Source organism: Neofelis nebulosa, chromosome 1, assembly GCF_028018385.1.
Source record: "Neofelis nebulosa isolate mNeoNeb1 chromosome 1, mNeoNeb1.pri, whole genome shotgun sequence".
In the NCBI taxonomy this organism is placed as follows: domain Eukaryota; kingdom Metazoa; phylum Chordata; class Mammalia; order Carnivora; family Felidae; genus Neofelis; species Neofelis nebulosa.
This window is the reverse complement of record NC_080782.1, coordinates 8,934,158-8,955,460: the sequence shown is the minus strand read 5'-3', so window position 1 is coordinate 8,955,460 and position 21,303 is coordinate 8,934,158. Positions and strand designations below refer to the sequence as shown.

The 21,303-nt window shown below is 45.0% G+C and overlaps 1 protein-coding gene across 7 annotated transcripts in view; it reads left to right on the top strand.

Moving 5' to 3' along the window:
* Positions 1–21,303, top strand: part of CTNND2 (catenin delta 2) — a 947,889-nt gene that overhangs the window by 677,796 nt on the left and 248,790 nt on the right. For all 7 annotated transcript variants that reach the window (XM_058715770.1, XM_058715751.1, XM_058715761.1 and 4 more), the window contains one exon: positions 5,897–6,029. In XM_058715770.1, the coding sequence (XP_058571753.1) occupies positions 5,897–6,029 (133 nt within the window). The remainder of the gene's footprint in view (positions 1–5,896; positions 6,030–21,303) is intronic.

Sequence of the window (21,303 nt, the reverse complement as noted above, 5' to 3'; positions counted from 1 at the left end):
AGAGTGAGAATTTTGTCACAATATTGTTGGTCTGTGTGACAAGTTTTAATGGAGAAAAGGTTACATTTGCATATTCTCCAGTTCCATTAACATTTCTAAAATGAAGCCCAGTAACAAATGAGAGTTAGGAGTTCGCTCCGGTAGAAAACTGTAGATGGTTCTTATTTCTGAGTCTTTACTCCGTCGTCTAGTTATATACGACAGCCGGCATGTCTCAAGGGTCCACGCTGCGTGCCAGACACTGCTCCAAGGGGTTCGTATATATTATTTCTGATCATCCCACCAATACTCCCAGGTAGGAATTATTATCTCATTATGAAAGATGGACTCAAAGCAAAGAGCACGCCAGCCAGTGGAAATTCAGCAGGAAACCAGACGCAGACAGAAGGAGCCCAAGGCTGCAGAAAGTGTTCATGGTGGGTGGAGCAGGATTCGAACCAACTCTGACTGCATCCAAAGAACTTTTGCCCACCATGGCACTCTGCCTCTGGAGGGGGTAGGGGGCAAAACAAATCATTTCAAAGTGGCACATTTTCAGGCAGAATTTTTACTATAAGCTAAAGCAGTGTCTCTCTTTACTATAAGCTAAAGCAGTGTCTCTATGTTCTTTCGTGTCAGTATCAGCTCTAATGTCAATAAACCCATCAGTAACAGGTTATTTTTAAAAAACTAAATGGCGTTATATAAATATTTTAAATATGTACATATGTCCTTTAGAGCAATCTTAGGGTAACAGTCGCTCGTATATACCTATCTATAGCTCTTAATACCTTGCCAACCACTTCCACATTCATTATCTCATGTGTCATTTCAAAAGATATCCCATGAAATAGGTGGTATTATTTGCCATGTTAGATCCATGGAAACCAAGACCAGCAAACAGTGAGGGACTTGAAGAGAGAAAGCCAGATGTTCAAGTTTGGAACGCTTTCCTAGTTACTCTCATACCAAATCCTGTGTCCATTCTACTAAAATAATCCAGGAGTAAAAGACTTTAAAACATGCTTGCTCAACACAAGTGATCAGACACACTTCATGTTTGGACCAGAGTTTCTCAGCCCTGGCTCTAATGACAGTTCGGGGATGGAGAATTTTTTTCTTGTGCACTGTAGGATGTTGACCCGCATTCCTGGCCTCTCCCCACTGGATGCCAGGAACGTCTTCCAGTTGTGACAACCAAAAATGTCTTCGGTCATTGCCAAAAGTCTGCTGTGGACACAGTTTTAAACATATTTTTTTTAATGTTTTAAATGTTTATTTATTTGAGAGAGAGAAGAAAGACCGAGCACAAGCGGGGGAGGGGCAGAGAGAGAGGGAGACAACAGAATCTGGGCTCCAGGCTTTGAGCTGTCAGCCCAGAGCCCGACGCGGGGCTTGAACTCGGGAACGGCAAGATCATGACCTGAGCTAAAGTTGGACGCTTAACTGACTGAACCACCCAGGCGGCCCTAAACATACTTATTTTTGAGACATTGTCTAAAGAAAAAATCCTTCTTCTAGACGTTATTGCAAGGCAGTGATTACAGCAGCCAACACAGTTATATGGTTAAATTTATCTATTTGAAAGCAGACAGCCGAGTTTTATTCTGGCTCCACCACTTAAGTTGGTAGCATCTGTAAGTCAAATTTCCTCCTCTGTAAAATGAAAATAAACCACAGAAGGCTACTTAAGGATTAAAGAGTTAAGGCGTGTGAATAGGGAACCATGGCAACTGACTTTTAGTGCACTCATGTTGTTTCTTAAGGTTATTTTTCTGGCTGTTCTGTAAACCTAAACAAATCTGAATGTTCTTAGATTTCTTCTCCACCACAGTCACTGCAGACCAGAAACAGCATTTTTGCATTTGTATGAAAGGCCCTTCGTGATCTCATCCCAAACTTGCTTTCTGGCCCTGCCTCTACTATCCGGCCTCCCGGGCAGGCTTCCTCCACACAGCCTGTTTCTTAGCCATTCCCCAGCTAGTCTGAGAATGTACCTTTTCCAAATCCACCAACCTCTCCGTGTGCTGATCCTTTGTTGGTATGTGTCTTTTCCGGAACATCTTTGTCTTGTGAGCCACTCCTTGTCCTTGAGGATTAAGACCCTTATGCAAGGCCATATCATATACCAAATTCTGGTCCAAATGAGATGACATTTTACTTCCTCTGGGCCTCCAGTTCTTTCTCTGGAGTCCAACTCCATGGACAACAAAAAATCCGAGCGATCTAATTTAAACGAAACAAAACCATTCTGGAAAAAGAGACTTGGATGTAAATCGTTCCCCCCCAACTTATTGTTGAGGGGGTACACCTTTAGCATCACTCTTGTGAAATTGAGGAAGGCATTTGAAAACACTAGTAGTATCCTCTTAGACAGCACCTGCTGCTGTGGCTAAGGCTGGGGGATGCCAGTTAGAATAAACCGGAAGCAAACTGCCCGGACGCACAATCCACTCCGGCATGATTCCTGGAAAGCTGGTTTAGGCTAAGAGACATCAAGTCATTTTGAGCACTAATTTACCGTTGTCGTAAGTCTTACCCGGCTTTGTGATCTCCCTTGCCCCCTTTCACTCTGTCCCGGAGTCCCCCCCAGGGACCCCACTTTCACATGTTGTCATTGCACCAGAGGAGGATTGGAGCATGGCAGCCGAGGAAATGTCTTCATGCTGTGGGAAAAACCCTTGTCCCCGTGAAGCTTACAGCAGAGAAAGGGCGGAGTGATGAATCATCATAACAAAAATGATGAAGGGGAATTTCAGCCAGTTATAAGTGTGGTGGATGAAATATGGCGGTAGTAAGATGATATGAAGGGTCAGGCTTGTTTGCCTGGAAGCTTCTAGGAGATGCCCTCCGAGACATACGAACTAAGACCTGGTCAAGACAAGAGAGCACCATGCAGAGACCTGAGGGAGGAGCCTCCCCCAAAGTACCAGGATCTTGAGATGGGAACAGAAGAACTGTTTTCAATAGGAAGGAAGCAATTCAGGAAACTTGGTACAGGAAGCTCAGGAACAGGGAGGAGTCCTCTGTGTGGGAGGTGGCTGTTGTCCTTCATGCAGTGGGAAGCCACTGGAAGGTTTCAGTGACAGAATTACTGATGCATGGTAAAGACTGCACAGTTTGGCAGTATGGAGTGTGTGTGTGTGTGTGTGTGTGTGTGTGTGTGTGTGTCTATCTGTCTAGGTGTGTCAGGGGAGGGGGGAGCATTCCAGAATGACCAATTGGCCAGAGAAAAGATGTCATTAGAACTGAGGAAACACTCCCTGCCCAGATACTTCCTTCACTCTTTCCTTCATGCCTTCACTCTCCCAAAGCACATTTATGGAACGTTCATCAGGTACCGGGGATATTGTATGCTCTAGTGAGCAAACATGACCAAAAGGGCTGCGGTCCTGGCCTCAGGGAACTTACCACAGTGTGGAGACGGAGGCAGCGATGGGACTCAGTCCCCAACAAAATGGAGGCACTACTGCTAGGCGTTGCATGGATGGACTCAAGGAAGGCCTCCCTGAGGGAATCACAGGGAGCCCGGGGTCCTGAGTTTGAGTGAGAAACCGCTGGGCCAGAGCTGTTCCAGAACAGAGGTGGGCGAGAGCACCATCCAAATGTCTGCCAGTGCAGGGAGCCCAGGGAGGCAGCGGGACGCAAGGGGAGATGGCAAGCCAAGCAAAGGCCTCACGAGCCATGGGAATATCCTGGTCTTTATCCCAAAGACAGTGGGAACCACTGAAGGGCTTTAAGCAGGGAAGCAGCCCGATCAGTTTTGTGTTTGTGCCCAGTCCGATGCCTTAGGTAGGAAGAAGGGTGCGTGGGAGGTGACTGGCTTGGTCAGCGGGGTGAAAGGTGAGAAACAAGTCTGGGAAAAGAGTAGTGGGGCAGAGGGGATGTCTGGGATTCCAGAGTTTTCAGGGGAAGCTGAATAGCCTTTTTCCCCCTAGGCTCATGATTCCTTAGAAAGTGCATCTGCTCTGAGTTTGGGCTGTGTGTGTACATGTGCGTGTGTATATACATGCATCCACACAAACAAACCCGTGTGTGTGCATGTGTGCAGAGGGTCCCTCAGACTGTTCCCCTAGAGATCTTGTTCCAAAGATGTTACTGATGTATGCCATATAGAGCAGTTACCATCCGGTTAATAAAATAGGCTCAAGTGAATTCTTTACTAATCACTTTCCAATAGCACAGGCTGACCCGAATTCATCTTAGCCATCCAGTACCTATAGGACACTGCTAATCTTAATGTATAGGGTATTCTGTAGATTTTTATTTCATTTGAACAAAGAACACAATTTTACTTGGCTGCTATTCTGAGCAGAGGGGCTGTGGGTGCTATCTCGATGTTGCAGAAGTGGTTTAGAATCATGCGAGAGAAGGACATTAAACTTAAAGTAACACAAGCTTCCTGTGTTTTTAATCTGTAATTTCTGCTTTGATCACATAGCCAAAAAAAATGTAATAATTTGTCTGTTACCAGCAATCACTTATGGGTAGTTTGTAGCAGATGTATTACTGTACTATCTGTTCTTTTGAAAATATGTGTGGCTACCTAAAATTTTATGTCAAATTTATTAACTACTTAATGCATTAACTACATTAAATCAAATGCTTGATCTTGCCAAGAAGAACTAAGCTAACTCAAAAGGAATCCCATTGACGATTGTCTTCAGAGCCGTGAAGGGAGTGCTAACACGTTTCAAGGTTTGCTTGACAGCCTCTATGGGCTGTGATAAAGGAAAGATAAAGAGAACAGGTTAGAATCTACGAGGACGCTTTCAACCTTTGTCTGTTCTTTCTCTGCCCCATTTTTTTGTGACTCCTCTTCTCCAACGACAGCACTGACCCAGCATCAACAGGATGGATGCTCTTGAGCTGTTTCTCTGGGAGTAGAGTGGTTATTGCCAAGCTATCTCGTTTGTCTTTCACCCTATCCTTTGGATAAATAGTACCCTTTTGTGGCACGTGGGGTCACCTTTTTATCTGCGGTCTCAGAGGTTGCTTTTTTATTTCTCTGTTAAAAATGGGTTCCCTGCTACAGGAATAGAATCCATACCATTGGCCCTGTTAGCCCCATGTCCTTGCTGGTTGAGCCGATTGACTTCATAAAACAATATTCATTTGCATGGTACAATCAGTCTTGTGTTTTAGGGTGAACTTAAATGTCTCAGAGCATGTTTCTTAAAATTAAATAAACAGCCATCTTCTTGGAGTAGCTCAGATGTGAAAAGAAGAATGGAGGAGAAAAATGTACAGTGAAAAAATATATATTAGCATTGTATGAATAAACCCAACTCTTGAACTTCCTTTTATAAATTCTTCTTGTTCCTCCACTTTTCCCTGTGGAGAATCGTTTAAAGAAGAGATGATGGTAACAGTAACAGTAATAATAGTCAGAAAATAATAAAGAAGGCATCAGGTTCTATCACAACATTTTGGATTTTGGATTGGACCCCATCCAGTTATATTTTCTCTTGTCTGATAATTTAGCCAAATGCTGTCCTTGAATCAGACTGTTGAAACAATGTGTTAGAAAACCAATGTGACCTTGTAAATTCTCCATTTAAGCCCAAATTAAAAATGTGTATATTAATAAAATCATGTGACACTTTAAGTCATTTTTTTTTTCACAGTCTTCATAAACATGTAACTTCAGTTGATACATTTAAGGTTTTATATATATAGGGTGTGTGTGTTCAGCATACATACGTACGTGTATACATACACGCACCTCCAGGCCATCAACTTAAGGACGTCTTTTCAGAGTCTTTTAAGTGAATGTGCGTGTATGAAAACCAGACCGGCTATTTGTGAAATAGTTCCGTGTAAACTCAAGTACGTTGCATAAATGGGTTAAGCGCTTAGCGTGTTAACACTGTGGTAGGATTTCTCTCTCATGTTCTCCTGCCTTCTCCTTGTTCAGAGAATTTGGATGGAGAGACCCAGAGCTACCGGAAGTGATCCAGATGTTACAACACCAGTTTCCTTCAGTCCAGTCTAATGCTGCAGCCTACTTACAGCACCTCTGTTTCGGAGACAATAAAATTAAAGCCGAGGTAAGCGCTGCTTGGATTCTTAAGCGACTGGTGGTACATTCGTCAGCACCGAGGTCTATAGAGTAGTGTTGAAAGGGGAAAGGAAGAGGAAAACCAAAGTGGGGTTTCCAAAATTTAGCTCCATATGTAAGACCTGAAATGGCACCTTCTGATTAACTGGCGTGTGTATGCATAGTCTTCTTTTCTAATATTTGGATACTGAGGAGTAGATGACCAAATATACCTTCTAGTATTAACACAGGCAAAATGGTCAAACGCTGAACTTTTCATGAGATTTGCCTTCCTCTTCCCAATATCATCCCTGGAGTTATCTCTGCCTCTAAATCTTCAAGAAATAAAAAGCATCGTACGTTGTCTCCTCAACTTACAAGATTACTGCAGTCACCTATGATATCATCTCTCCTTTCTGGAAAACTCACTTACAGGATGAGAACTCTAGGCAATAGATACGCTTTGTGTTACAATCAAGGATTTTGAGCCATTTACAGAATTACTAGGGAATATAACACGGGTGGATGTGGTCCAGGAAAGAATATATTGTCTGCACCCATTATGTAAACAATTGTCAACATGCTTTGTGTTCTTGGACTACTTTGTATATACACTGTGCTGCGTGATATTTCTAGAAAATCACAGTGGTCGGCATAGCTCACTCTGATTTTTTAGACAAGGGACAAGTATTTGCATTAAGCTGCTGAGTAATCAAATGTTTTAAAACAATTCGGTAAGCTATAAAGAGTCATCTCCCTAGCATGGGAGCAGTTCTGGGGATCAGTCAAAATCGGTTTCAGAGTGGAAACAAGAAATTTAGAGATATAATTGCAATTTATTGTAGATTTTGCTTGCTTGCATTAGGATGGATATAGCCTAATGGCTTTTCATCATTTCTTTCTATCTTCCACTGGGACTTAGAGGACTTAGCAGAAAGGTCACGTGTCTTTATGGATTGAATAAAGGGCAGTGGTTCTCAGCCAGGTGTGATTTTTGCCTCCCAAGAGATAGTTGACAACATCTGGAGACACTTGTGGTTGTCACAATTGGAGAGGACCGTGGCGGTGCTATCAGCATGTTATGGGTAGGGTTAGGGATGCTGCAGAACTTCCTAAAATGCACGTGCACCGGGCAGCAACCACAGCAAAGAGTTATCCAGTCCCAAATGTCAACAGTGGTGTCAACAGTCACATAAAGAAAAATATTGTTCATCCAGATAAGTTTAAAAATGCCAAAAATACTATTAAAATTGTATAAAATGATTTACAAATAAAGCAAAGTTAAATTTGAGTTCTGTCCCCAATGGAAATTCTCTCAATCCTTCTATGCCTTTAATAGAAAACCAAAGAGTCACTCAAAATGAAGGACAGATTTCTGATTAGGGGATTACAGCCCATCATTTTTTTCAAGGTCACCTCTTTGAGGGCTTCTTTAAAGGCCAGGGAAGCATTTTATTCCGTTGTTCACGTAAGGTTGGATCAGGGGTGTTGTGATGCACGCCCCCAAAAGCAGGAGTGTGTTTCCGATCTCAGGATTGATGACGCCCTGTGATACACCTGGAGGGTACGGAAAGTTGGGTGACTCACATAACGAGGCTTATTGGGATGGTCGGCATGGCTCCTAAGTGGGACTGAAAACGTCTTGAGAGTAGGAAAGGGGGTTGGCTTGAGTTTTTGTGGTGATTATGGGGTGGAGCCAGTGTGAGGGTTCTCAGGTGTGGACAGGGGCTGGCGTGATTTGAACTTCCTGCTGATGCCAAAAGAGGAGGCATCCAAGCTTTCATATCACCTTGCTCAGAGGTGGGCAGAGCAGAGAGGGAGGCTTGAAAACAGTCAGAAGCCAGACATCCAAAAGCGGAGTCTGAACCTTTATTATAAAGGGTCGTGTGGTCAGTACAGACAGCATGGCCTGGGGAAGTGTGAAGTCACTGGTCCCACTGGCTCTGAGAGCTCCTTGGACTGGCCAAAGCCTCTCAACAGCAGTGACTGCTGGCAGCTGGCCACAGACTTGGGTGTGGCCCCATCAGACGCACCTCTCGGCCCCGCGGTGGATCCGAGGTGGCACGATGTCGGGGGCGTGGGGGGCGGGGGACCGGGACACGCGTCGGCGTGCAATAGACACATCCATCTCCCAGTGCTGCTTCCCTGCTCACCAGCTGTGCCTCCTGGAACAAGCCGATTGTCCTTCAGCCCTTAAAATAGAGACGCCGTACTCTGGAGTACTGTACTCTGGAGTCTTTGTGGGGCTAAGTGACTTAATGTATGCTGGCCGCTTAGTGGTAACATATTCATTCATTCATATTCTTTTTTGGCCAGGAACAGTTAGAACATTCAAGTTACTTTATTTTACCTTTTCGATGTTCATTTTAAGTTATTTTACTCTATTTAAAATACAAGTTATTTTATCGTATGTATGTATATATATGTCTGCATGTGTACGTGTGCCTATTTTCCTAATTTGCCGTGGGTGCCTGTGTCCCCTCTCACTGCCTGGAGATCTTCCAGCAACTGGCTCTCGGAGGAGGGGCTCATCTGGTGGGTGTCAGTGCTCCACTGCACCCCCAAAGATGTGGCCAGGACCTCAGGGTAACATTGGCCAGGTCCCCGGGAGCCTGGGATGGGGAGGAAGGGAAGAGTGGTGTAGGACCGAGGGCACAGTCTGCCACCATGGTGGACAGGGACAGTGCACGTGCCTAAATAAAACCCAAAGTGAGCCATCTGAGTTTCCCTGTCTCGCTCCTTCACTCACGTGGGGAGCACACATACGTACACACACACGCACGCACACACACACTGAACCTCTGGAAGGGATTTTGCACAGTTCTGTTTTGCTCCCTCATCCTAACTCAGGGCCCAAGCCAATAGTAATGGTTCTCCCTTCGTGACGGATGGCTGCCTGTCATGTTCTCATACACAAGTATTGATTTTTGTAATTACCTGTTGTTCAAATACTAATCCTGCAGGCACTCGCCTTTCCAACGTACTCAGTCCCCCAGTCTTTCTATTGCATTTTATTGAATTGATTTAGCCCTTCAGTCTGCATTTCATTATTAGTATTGACTTTGCTCACACAATGGATAGACCATTGAGCAAAAGGCAGAATTAAATCTCCTATATGGGGAGGGTCATAAATCATGCCTTTCTCATTCCTCATTCCAGTGCTTGGTACAGTTTTGGTGTAATGAAGCCAAGAAACTCAGTGCTGTTCAAAATGATGCCGGATATTATAGGCACAAAGTTGAGAATTTGCTTCCATAAATCAGCAGATGAAAGCCCCGTTTCTAACTTTTCCTCCTGGTCTGGTGACCGGTGGATTTGCTGGATTGGTGGCAGCCTCCCAGGAGGGGGTGGCGCCCCGGGGAAGGAGCTGGGGAGGGCGGCTGGCAACCACCAGGGACCGAGCTGGAGTCTGCGGGCCAGTGGGGGACCCGGCTTAGAGCGTTCAGTTACAAATGAGACAGGAGGGTGCTCCACAAACAAGACCTCAGGTCAGAACAGAAGTGGTTGAGGAACAACTAAAGAGACCTGGGAAGGAAAAAGGGTAAGAATAGATAGGGTCTGGGCTGTTGCCACAAACACACTGAGTTTGCGCAGCTCGTTTTCACAGACTGATGAACATCTGATACGTCGCTGCCCTCCTGCTTCAGGGCAGGGGTATCAGTGGCACCGACGGGTGTCAGTACTATTTGAACTGTGTCTGGTATACACAGTCTCCTAGATTGTTGGGACTGTCACAGTAAATTGAGCTGTACATAATCTCTGGAGTTGTTTGACGTGAAAACTTGCTCATGTGTGTGTATCACCGGCATCTTTTAGGAGGTACCCGGGTGATAATCTTTTAGTATTTTTCATAAATACTTTCTTCATTCTTTCTGGGCGCTCCCCAGTTAAGAATATTAAGATTATCCATCGACTCGGGGATAATACTAGGTACCTCTCATGGATTCTAATGATTCGAGTTTTTTTATGTTGCCCCTCCTGCTTTGTCCCCCTGTTTCTGCCCATGCACACGTTAGGACAGGTAGGTGCACACGTAGGCACCCCATACTTGCACGTGGACAATCATGCACCAAAAATGAGCATAATATATATGATGTAGGGCAGCGTTCAAGATAATATGTCTCCTAGAAACTAAAAAAAATCTATTTTCACAGTTTCAAGTGAGAAAGACTCTTCTTAAAATTAAAAAACATTAGCTGTTTTAATTTATGATGAACTAAGGAATTAAATTTAGTGGAAGTTTAAAATTAATAAGTATTTAAGTGTTAAAATAATTTTAAGATGTATTTTCTTCTAAACATGGGACCGTTCCTTTAAACAACATATCTTTTAAACACAACTGAAGCTGTATTAGTAGAACTTTGTTATTAACTGACCGTATTCATTTCTTTGTGATGGAAATGGCCGCTGACCACTGCTAATGAAGATTTTTAGGGTTTTGACCTGGTCACCTCTTTTTTTTAAATTTTTTTTAATTTTAGTTATTTTTGAGAAAGAGAGACAGAGTGTGAGCAGGGGAGGGGCAGAGAGAGAGAAAGAGAGACAGAGAGAGAGAGACAGAGAGAAAGAGAGAGACAGAGAATCTGAAGCAGGCTCCAGGCTCTGAGCTGTCAGCACAGAGCCCAACATGGGGCTTGAACCCACAAACCGTGAAATCATGACCTGAACTGAAGTCAGATGCTTAACTGACTAAGCCACCCAGGCGCCGCTGGTCACCTCTTTTTATATGAGAATTTAGCTTCAGCTATCAAATCAGCACCCCAAGTATTTGAAGATCTTGCATATTAAACACACATTTTGATAATAAGCATTATTGCTCTAGGAAAACAGTGCTGATCTTACTTTCCTAATACCCAGCACACCTCTGGGAAGTTGCCTTAGCATCCTGGCTCCAATCAAGTATTTTTTGGTGTTGTGTTTAAAGAAATGGCATTTTCAGTTCTAGTGGGGAAAAAAAAGTTTATCAAAGCCTATTTTAGGTTGGTAGGGGAATTGAATATTAATAATAGATAGATCCTATTTTTAAGGAACCCACAACCTACCAGACAAACAGCATACAAACCAGGTAATACGGCACCATGTGTTAAGCACAGTGGTGACACAAATCCCCAGCCTGTGAGCGTGTTTACCAAATGCTCAAAAACCAGCCTGTGGAGTCAGAGAAAACTGCCTGCTTCCTAAAGTGATTACACTGAATTTTACATTAGAAGTTGCAAGAAGAATATAGCCTAAGCCATACCCACTTAGAATTAATGGAAGACGGCTTGGATTTGGGGATATCAGTCCTTTGGAGTGTGTGTGTGTGTGTGTGCGCGTGCGTGTGTGTGTGTGCATGTGTGTGCACACACATGCATACACATATCCATGTAGTTTCAATGTGTTTGTACCATTTACACTAATCTATTTTTCCAAATTGGCACCATCTTTCTTGAGTGATGATAACATAGAAATTGGTTTCAAAAAAAGAAAGAAATTGGTTTCTGTGTATACCCATACCATCCCCCTCCCCCGTAATTTTTATTTTATTTAGAGTGATTTAGAACATTCCATATGTTAAAAAAAATTGACTTGTTCCTGTCTACTACACTTAAAGACCTTCATCATTTCTATTTTATCCTGGTTCTTTCTACCTCATATAGTTCGAGAGGAGGTGCAATCCATCTTTTCAGTTGATTACCTTTGAGCCATTTCTTGTCTTCTTCATCATAAATTGTTCTGCATTTTTAAAGAAAGAGCCTCTATGAGTTGCCAGATGTGAGTCGAGAGTGTACCACTGAGTTACAAACACAGGCTCAGGAGCCAGGCTGCCTGCCCTTGAGCCCTGACTCTCCTGCTTTCTAGCTCTGGGATCTTGGGCAAGTTTCTGTACCTCTCTGAGCATCAGACTCCCAGACCATCAAATGGCACGGAGAATCCACATCACTGCAGCGAGGAGGCGCATAGACCGCCAGCCAGCATAAGTGCTTAAGGAAAGTGGGTTATTGTTAGTATATGTTGAAAAATATAAACTAAGGAAGTCTCTTCCAAACTGTTAAATGTAAAACCAGTCTCCTCGTGTTAGAGACAGAATGGTTTATATATTCTGCTTTACTTGTATTTTTACCATTCACATTTTGAAATCTACTGTTGTCAACTAAAGAAATGGAAAGCACATGTTGTGTGTGGCTGTATGCCAAGCCACTGTTGAAACGAGTGGATTCAACCACGGGGCCTTTAGGAAGCTAGAATCAAAGAACCATTTTCGCGTGGCAACATAAAACGACACACAAACGGGTCCAAATGCTTCACACACTGATATTGTGTGGAGGTGGAACTCAGGAGTACATGCATTCGGCAGATATTCCCCGATCAGCTGTAAAGTTCCAGGCTCTGTTCTAGGCCCTGACATCCCAGCAGTGAACACACTAGAGTCAGGTGAGCCACTGGGAGGCAAGAGTGAACAAAGATGGAAATCTATGACGTGTGAGATGGTGTCATGAAGAAAACACAGCATGGGACCTAGGGTGAGGGGTGAGGGCATGTGGAGGCAGGGATCACTGCAGTCTTACAGAAGGTGATCGGGAAGGTCATCTCTGAGAAGCGGTGCTGGAGCAGTGCCCGAAGGCTGAGAGAGAGAGAGAGAGAGAGAGAGAACCATGGAGTCAGCTCTCTGAGCAGGAGTGTTCCATGCAGAAACCAGATAAGCCCAAGACAGGAGTGTGCTTGTTTGTGGACTTTCTTGTGGCTGCTGTAACAAAGTACCACAAACAGGGTGACTTAAAGCAACAGAAGTCCAAGATCAAGGTGTCGGCAGGGCCAGGCTTCCTCTGAGACTCTGGGTAGAATGAAGAACCCTTGCCTCTTCCAGCTTCTGGTGGTGGCCCTCAATCCTTGCAATTCCTCGGCTTCTGGCTACGTCCCTACAATCTGTGCCTTTGACAACCCAGGGCCTTCTCTGTATGTGAATCTGTGTGTTTCTTCCCCTCTCTTATAAGGGTAGAAGTCATATTAGATTAGGGCCCACCCTGATGATCTCATCTCAACTTGATTACATCTGCAAAGACCCTGTTTCCCGCTAAGTCACATTAGTTAGGATTAACCTATCTTTTGGCTGGCACAATTCAACTTATAATGAGGAGCAGCCAGAAGTGTGCTTGGAACCTAGAGAGAGGGCTAGAAGATGAGATCAGAGAGGTAACTCAGTCCAGGGCTGCATCACATAGGTCTGGCAAGCTGAAGGTCTTACCATCGATGAAGAGAAATCCGGGGCCTGCTTTTTGGCAGAGTGGTTGAGAAAGTAATGCATTTCAAGAAAGAATGCTTGGAGATTTTTGGAATCCATTAAATGGCCACAGGAGAAGGTAGCTGGTGATAGGAAAGATCGGGAGAAGGTGAGTGCATAAATGAGGTGGGTAGGATTGCCCCGGCACATGTAAAAGGGTGTGCTTGTAAGAGGCAGTCAGAAAAGGAGGAAGGTAACCTCAGGTGGCCTCTTGGAGTGACCGCAAAGTGGTTAAGAAAGTGTGATAAAAACAGAGTGACTTACTAGATCTGAAAGAAGTCTGGGTAGCTTCTGAGAGGACTCTAGTGTCAAGGACAAAGACTTAGAATCGCAGTGAGTGGGAGGGGTGGAGGGGGCGGACCGTGACCTTCCAGGACAACTGTATGAGAAGTGGCCCGGAGGCAGAAGGGGGAGCATGAGGAGTGGGTGACTGGGAAAGTAGTAGTGTCCTATGCACACAGCCGGCAGGAAACAGCTGAGTGACAGGTGGTGGGTCTGCATAAAGAAGAAGGGAGACACAGTGACCCTAACACACGGAGCTGTAAGACCTGTTTCCAGAGTGGTCCATGATCTCGTTGCATTTAAATACCACCATGGTGGAAGGAGAGAGTACAGAGTGTGATAAGGACTGGGCGCACTGGTCGGAAGACGGAGATTGGCTCTGGGTCATGGGGAGGAGTTGGCTCCGTGGAGAAATTCAGGCTTCCCAGGGATTTCAGCTCTTGTGGACACAGGAGAGGCGGTATAGGACCCATGCCGAGCACTGCTGCGCCCAGAAGCTGGGACTGAATGAATGAAGACAGCCCAACATATATGTTTTTCGTTTTCACGAAGGCTTGGTCTTTCACACATGACAAGGGATAGAAGAGGGGGAATCGTGAGTTTTTGGACCAGTGCTTCCAGCAGAAAGGCCCATGGGTCATCCTCAGTGGCATAGATGGCAAGTAGACAGTATTGCTAACAGGCTGGGACAGAACTACAGCTATGAAGGACAGATACGATCGCACAGACGTTTGCATCCAGCTGGTGGCCATGCCCCCGTGCTGGGGGCGCTGAGTCAGAATCACAGCCTTTTGGAAAATGTGGGGAGAAGCAGAGACAAAGGCATCCAGAGGCACCAAATAGTGGCAGTGCAGTGGCCTTCCATACTTAAGGGCAAATAGGACCTGAGGAAATGGCCAGGATGTCTGGGGCTTGATGGCCCTCTGTCCGTCCCTGCCACATACCTTCCGTCCACGTCCTGTGCTTCTGCCTCTCTGCCCTGCTGGTTCCATCTCTTGCCCCTTTGAGCTCTTCTCACTCCTCCTAAATTTGCGCCTGTCACAGCCCCCATCACCCATCCAGAGGTTTGTCCTGGCCTTGGTGACTTTTTCCAAGTGCTGAGGAGACCGAGGGCTTCTGTGGCCCAAGGTCTCTCCTCCCCGGTGTCAAGGGATCAGACATCAGTGTGACAGTTCTGTGTGACTCACTGGATAAGGGCCTTCTGCTGGCCCCAGGGGTCACCGAATAGACACAGCAGCAGGGATGGTCCCCCATTAGGAAGTAAGTCGATCTTTACCAGAATCCAGTTCTTGACAGGAAACTCCCGCAGTAGACACAAAACTGGTTTGATGGCCTCTTCCATTAAGAAGTTGAACAAAAGGGGTACCTGGGTGGCTCAGTCACTTGAGCATCCCACTTTGGCTCAGGTCATGATCTCATGGTTTGTGGGTTCGAGCCCCGCATCGGGCTCTGTGCTGACAGCTCAGAGCCTGGAGCCTGCTTCGGATTCTGTGTGTGTATCTCCCTCTCTCTCTGCCCCTCCCCCACACACACTCTGTCTCTCTCTGCCTCTCAAAAATAAAGAAAACTAATAAAAAAATTTTTTTCAGTTTAACAAGAGACCTGGGAAAGAGAAGCAAAGCATGTTGGGAAAAGACTGGACATAGGACGGGAACAGCCCATAGTTTGTAGGTGGCAGTGAAAACTGAAGACTCACGTCTCATTTCCAGACTGGCTGTCAGCTTGGCTTCCAAGCTGGTGACTTATCCGGTGCCACCAGAGCACAGGGTGGGAGAGAGCACAGAGGGTCAGTCAGATCTAAGGAGCAAGGATTGTGTTTCCTCTAGTTTAAGGTCCCTTCGAGGAAGGCCAACTATGGCAGGAGAGAAGAGACAGCACGCGGTGAAGGAAGGCATGGGCATCAGAGGTGCAGTGGGGGACAGAGCCACCTGCCACACACGGTCTATAGCTGTGGGCCACACAGACGGAGACCAACGTTCAGAGACAGCCTTGGGCACCTGGGTGGCTCAGTCCGTTAAGTATCCAACTTAGGCTCAGGTCATGATCTCATGGTTCAGTTCGTGAGTTCGAGCCCTGCATCGGGCTCCACGCTGGCAGTACGGAGCCTGCTTGGGATTCCCCTTCTCTCCTCTCTCTCTGCCCCTCCCCCACTCACGCTTTTTCTCTCTCAGAATAAATAAATAAAACTTAAAAAAAAAGATGGCCTTGGGGTCTGCCTTTATGTGAAGAAACCTCTCTTCTCCCCCTCTTCCCCGCCAACAAAACTGGAAGAAAAAGGTGGCAGGTGGAAGGTGGGAAGCTTGCTCCCCGCACCCGGGGAAGCTGGTAACTTGTCCAGTCCTCAGGGAGGGTGGGATATCGGAGGAGGGGGAGGGAGCCAAGACCGAAGTTGTAAGTTGGATAGACTTCATTCTTTGAAACTGGAATGAGACTATTTTCATAACCAAAAGTGAATGAAAGTTAAGGAATCAGACTGATGTGTTGAAATGTAACCAGCCTACAGTGAGAGTCCTAATTAAAACCACCAGGTACAGAAGGTTCTCTTTTCAAGACAGTGATGAGTCAGAGAGCTGTCTGCAAAGCTGGGTCATGACTCGGGAACAGTGATGGAGCAGGTATTTTTTTTTTTTTTTCCTAATCTCTGACAGTTCCTTGCTGCGTTTGCTAAAATTTGCTCTAGGTTATTTTAACTTTGTTTCTTCTTTGGGCCATGCTCTTCTTCTATTTTAATGGGTTGTCTTTGTACCTGCCCACCCGGGGAATGGTTTGTATCCTTCCCAGTAATTAACAAAAGAAACAAATGACCCATCCGAATGTCAGTCGATTCCTGTATGTATCACAGGTAGGAGCCAGGCTCTAACCAGAGGCCTCTCGCCAATGATTTTTTTCTCGGCAAATGTCTGAATGGGATCTCCTGCATCATAATTTAGAAAAGAAGATCTGTAACTAAAGAACCAATCCTTCCTTCAGGGGCATAGACCAGCTTTATGTCCAACATCAACCTCAGCTGACCTTTATGGTAGCGTCCTTTTCTTCACTCCTGGGAGAGGTCACAGAAGAACCTTGACCTCTGTCCTCCTGCTGACACTTGGCTCCTGAGGGCTGCCGACTTGCCAACATTGGCTTTGTTTCCTATTGAGCAATCTCTCAACTGTTGAACCAAGGAGGAGGCGTTTTGTTGGCCTGTCATCCTTTTGATCTTTCCCTTCCAGTCTCCAGGTTTTCCTGGCACACAGACTAGAGAGAACGTTTTGTCAGGATGCTGATACAAACGACACGAGAACCCTCCACGCCAGGTCTCTGCACACGTGGCTTATAGCGTGCACTCCTTCTCCCTCCCCAGATTCCATTGCAGTTCGGTGCTTTCCTTTATTTCAGCAACCTCTGTTCTGTTAATCCACTGTAAGTAAACGATCTTGCACGTGCCCTTTTTTGAGCCTCTGACTACTTACTTCTCCAGCTTCACCAAGGCTATTTCTCCATTTCATTCTGAATCCAGAGTTTGGATCTCCTCATACTGATGGTGCTTGCGAATGCGTTAGCGACCTGCTCTCTGCACACTTGGATGCACCATCTTGGAAACCTTTAACATGGCGGGAGTCAGATCCCATGGAGGACAAGAGGCCCCCTGACTTCAACTGTTGCCTCAGTTGATGAGAGTGTATGCAAATTTCTAATCCCCCATATTTCAGCCACTCAAAATCAGATTCTTATTGGAAGAAATGTATCTTTATACCACAACTATCCCACAGATGTTTTGTTATGTCTCTTCCCTATTGGGTGCACTTCATCATTACAAATTTTTTTTTTTAATGTTTCAAGAAAAGCTGTAGGTGATCATTATGAGATGACTATTCTTTCTTGGTAGTTCCAGGGCACTTTTTAACCAAACCTCTAATATAAGTGAAAGAAAAAAAAAACATCTATTTTGTTAAGAGCCCTTCAAAATTCAAATTGCTCTCCTGTATTTACAATCCTTTTTAATTAATTTGCCTCTTGAATAAAAAGTAAAACACTGAGTAGGCATTAGGTCTTTTGTTATTTGTATTTAACTTTACGTATGCAAAGAATTCTGCATTTCCTTCGAATCTATAAGGGCGGCCTTCAGTTTCCAAAGATTGCTTGAAAGAAAGTCTTACAATTGACAAAGTATTTCCCCTGGAAACGTGGTATATAAGAAGACCAGCCTCCCCAGGACAGCTCACAAATGCCTCATTAACCCAAAATACATGAACTATAACAGTGGGTGAATAATACTGTATAATATCCAGTCTCTTTGTATTCGTGGGGGAAAGCAAAAAAAGCATTCTGAAGGCTAGGAATTCATCTCTGGCATTCTACTGCTTAGCAGCCAGTGCTCCCCACACAGTCCCTGTGGATTCTGGGGGGAGAATGGAGACCATCCTTACTGCAGAGCATAAGTGATGGAATCTGCTGTCTGGACCGGGGGCCCAAGGAAGGCAGAGGCAGATGAGAGGGAGCAGGGAGACAATGGCAGAGCCATTTCTGGAAGGGGTGCATAAGCTTTCAGAGACCCTAGTGTGTGGACGGAATGAAGGGGATCCGAGGATGAAGGACAGAAACTGGAGACTGGAAAATAGAGGTGAGGAGTGGGCACTCCTAGCCGCACTACGTGCAAATCCCAGTGACATCCCCCAGACCTGATTGGAATCTCCCTGCCACTCCCTTCATTTAATTCCACTTTTCCTACTGTCCTTTTCTGTTGCTACCTCCTGTAGCCTGTTTCTCTTTTTTCTGGTCCGCAAGGGAAGAAGATCACCTTCCCAGCTGCCCCCTGTTCTTTTACGTATAATGCAAATACACTTGATCCTGACATTTGACTAGATCCCTCCTACCCTCACAGGCGATAAGCGTACCAGGAATAAAAGGTTTCCCTCATAAACATCACACTTCTAGTTTTCATTCACATCTTGAGGACACAAATAATTACCACACATTGGTAAATGGTAAAATGGCGTGTACATTTGGGCAGAAAGCTTTCCTAAGATTCTCTCATAGATGGAGCTGTCTGGGGACTCCCCAGGGAGCAGCCAGGTCGTGCTGGGGAAGTGGGGTGAGAACTGGGCCCCCTATTTGCAGGCTGAAATAGCCCCACCCTATTCCAAGAGATACTGAAATCTGATCACTGGGAAAAGCACTCTATCAACAGAGACTCTGAAATTTCGTCAAAGTTCTTTCAGTAAAGGGTGTTTTCTGAATTCATGTTACACTGGCTATTTCTTCTTTCTGCTGACGACGATAACCCAGAGTCACCCTGTCATACCACACGTACAACTAGTTATTTCCAGTGGTCCCCTGGAAGGTATCTCTGTTCGGAAGCACACCTATCAGCTCTGGCATGGAAAGCACCATTTCTTTCCTCTTTTGCTGCTCCTGACAGAGAAGGTGCCTCATGCCCATGGAGGCAATGACGGCACCCACAAGCAAGCCACCGTTTTCCGGTTGCTGCCTCCTGTATCAGCCTGCCAAGCACACCTGACGCTATCACTGTGTTTCACCCAACTCTGTCACTCTTCCCAGGCACTGTTGCCCCTTCTAATGACTAGCATCATCCTCTGGCATCAACCATCGCTTTTATGGCACACGTGATAGATCTTTCAAAGGCTAAAAATGTCAAAAGCAGTGAGAATATCTCTATACCACTCCTGATTGGGGGTTTCTGATTTTTTCGTATGGCTAAAAATAAGTAAAGTAGAGACCACTTACTTATTTTACTTACAGCCTCCAGATTTTGTGTGGTCCATGTAGGACCCCGAGGGAGACTGATCCAAGAGTTAAAAATCACAATCTGTCTAGAACTGTCCCTCTTCCTAACCATTAAGGCTTTGCTACTGGATCCAGCTGCCTGGTCCTCCCTTCTCTCAGTTCCACCTACAAACACATTTCTGGAATCTAGCCCCTAGACCTTGTTGGACATGCCCCAAAAGGTCTAAAGAATAGCAGGTGCACCATTTAGGCTCAACCCCCTTGCCATGTACTTGAGTTTACAGAGAAACTCAGCCATACAAAGCAGAAGAATGTGTCTTATCTCCAGCAGGTAGTGATTAAGCTCCCCAGCCTCCCAGATTCTTATGGGGTACACACAGCACTATTAATATCAACCATGCAGGTAAGTGTCAAAAGTGATATTGATACATAGACTCTAGACTCTTAAGACCGTTTGGGGCAAGCATGGAAACTGAAGGAAAGGAGATCGTTCTATAATGCCATCTTGGTGGCCAGATGATTCTTAGTAGGAGACCATACAACCTTATATATGTAAAGGAAAAGAACTATTTCAGTGGAACGTGTCCACTATCCCCTTGATTATAGGTGATCTGCAACATTATGTTGTATAAAAATTAGAATCCAAAGGAAAAAGGTTGCTTCCATTGGCTCTTACCAAACAAGCAGGGATATCTGAGGCTTTTAACAAGGAAATAAAATCTGACCTATAAAAAAATATGAAAACTGAACTTGGCATGCCAGTATCTCCGTTGCAGACAGGTGTGTCAGAGATGTGATGAGTGGACTTACCTCTTGGTAGAATATTCTCTTTAAAAGAGTAATATGCCTTCCTTTATTCTCATCTGTCATTATTAGGCATGTCCAGAGGGCCATGGAAGTGGGACTCTAGAAGTTTGGGGGCAAAGGAGCAAGGCAGTTTTTCCAAGGAATATAGGCAAGTATTCAGGTAAAAATTACTGCCAGGGATACGGACACAGAGTGAGCCAAAGACTAGTAGTTTCCAGCGAATATTAGTGATATCAGAGTTTAAATAGAATAAGACTTAATCACAGGTGGTGGCTTGCAGCCAAATCCAAGACCATGTCCCTCTGGCCTGGGTAAAAACTGTGATGTTGGAGACTAACCGCAAGGGTAGAGTTATCGTATTTTCTCCAACCCCATCATTGCCCCTCGTAAAAGGCAATGTCGAGAACCTGAAGCCAACTTGATTGATCTGTGACCATGCCCCAAATCAAATGGGAGAAAATATCTTCATGACTCAAACAGTGGATGGTAGGGTGATTTGAGGAGCCCTCTCTAAGAAAATCGTCGTGTTTCTTAATGTTATAATAAGTGGAAGGTGTCCAAGAGAAAGTTAAGGCGCTGTAGCCTGACTTAGCATAAAGGGGGCATTTGGATCCTGTGGTTAAACTGGCATAAATAGTCATGAGAAAATGAGGACTCATAAGCTATGGGAAAGCTGGGCAAAAATGGAGCAGGGCAGCCTAAGACAAATTAGATTTGGGAGGTGTTTGTATGGTCATTAATAAAAGAAGGAAACCAAATACAGGTTATATTCGCTTTTTCTTGCCACTGTAACAAATGAGTACAGACTTAGTGGCTTAATACAGCAGAACTGTATTAAGGGAGGTCAGAAATCTGAAATCAGTTTCACTGGGCTGAAGTCCAGCTGTGAGCAGGGCTATGCTACACAGCCCTATATGGAGAACCAGCTTCCTTGCTCTCCCAGCTTCTGGAAGCTACCAGTACTCCTTGGCTGTGTGGCTTCTTCCTCCACCTTTCAAGGTTATTCCGACCTCTGCTTCCACCATTACATCTCTCTCCTCTGACTCTGACCCTCCTGCCTCCATCTTATAAGGACTCTTAGGATTACCTTGGGCCCACCCCGATACTCCAGAATAATCTTCAATCTCAAATTCCTTAATTTAATTACAGCAACCAAGGCCCTTCTGCTCTGTGGGGTCTTTATATGTAATATATTCACAGGTTTCAG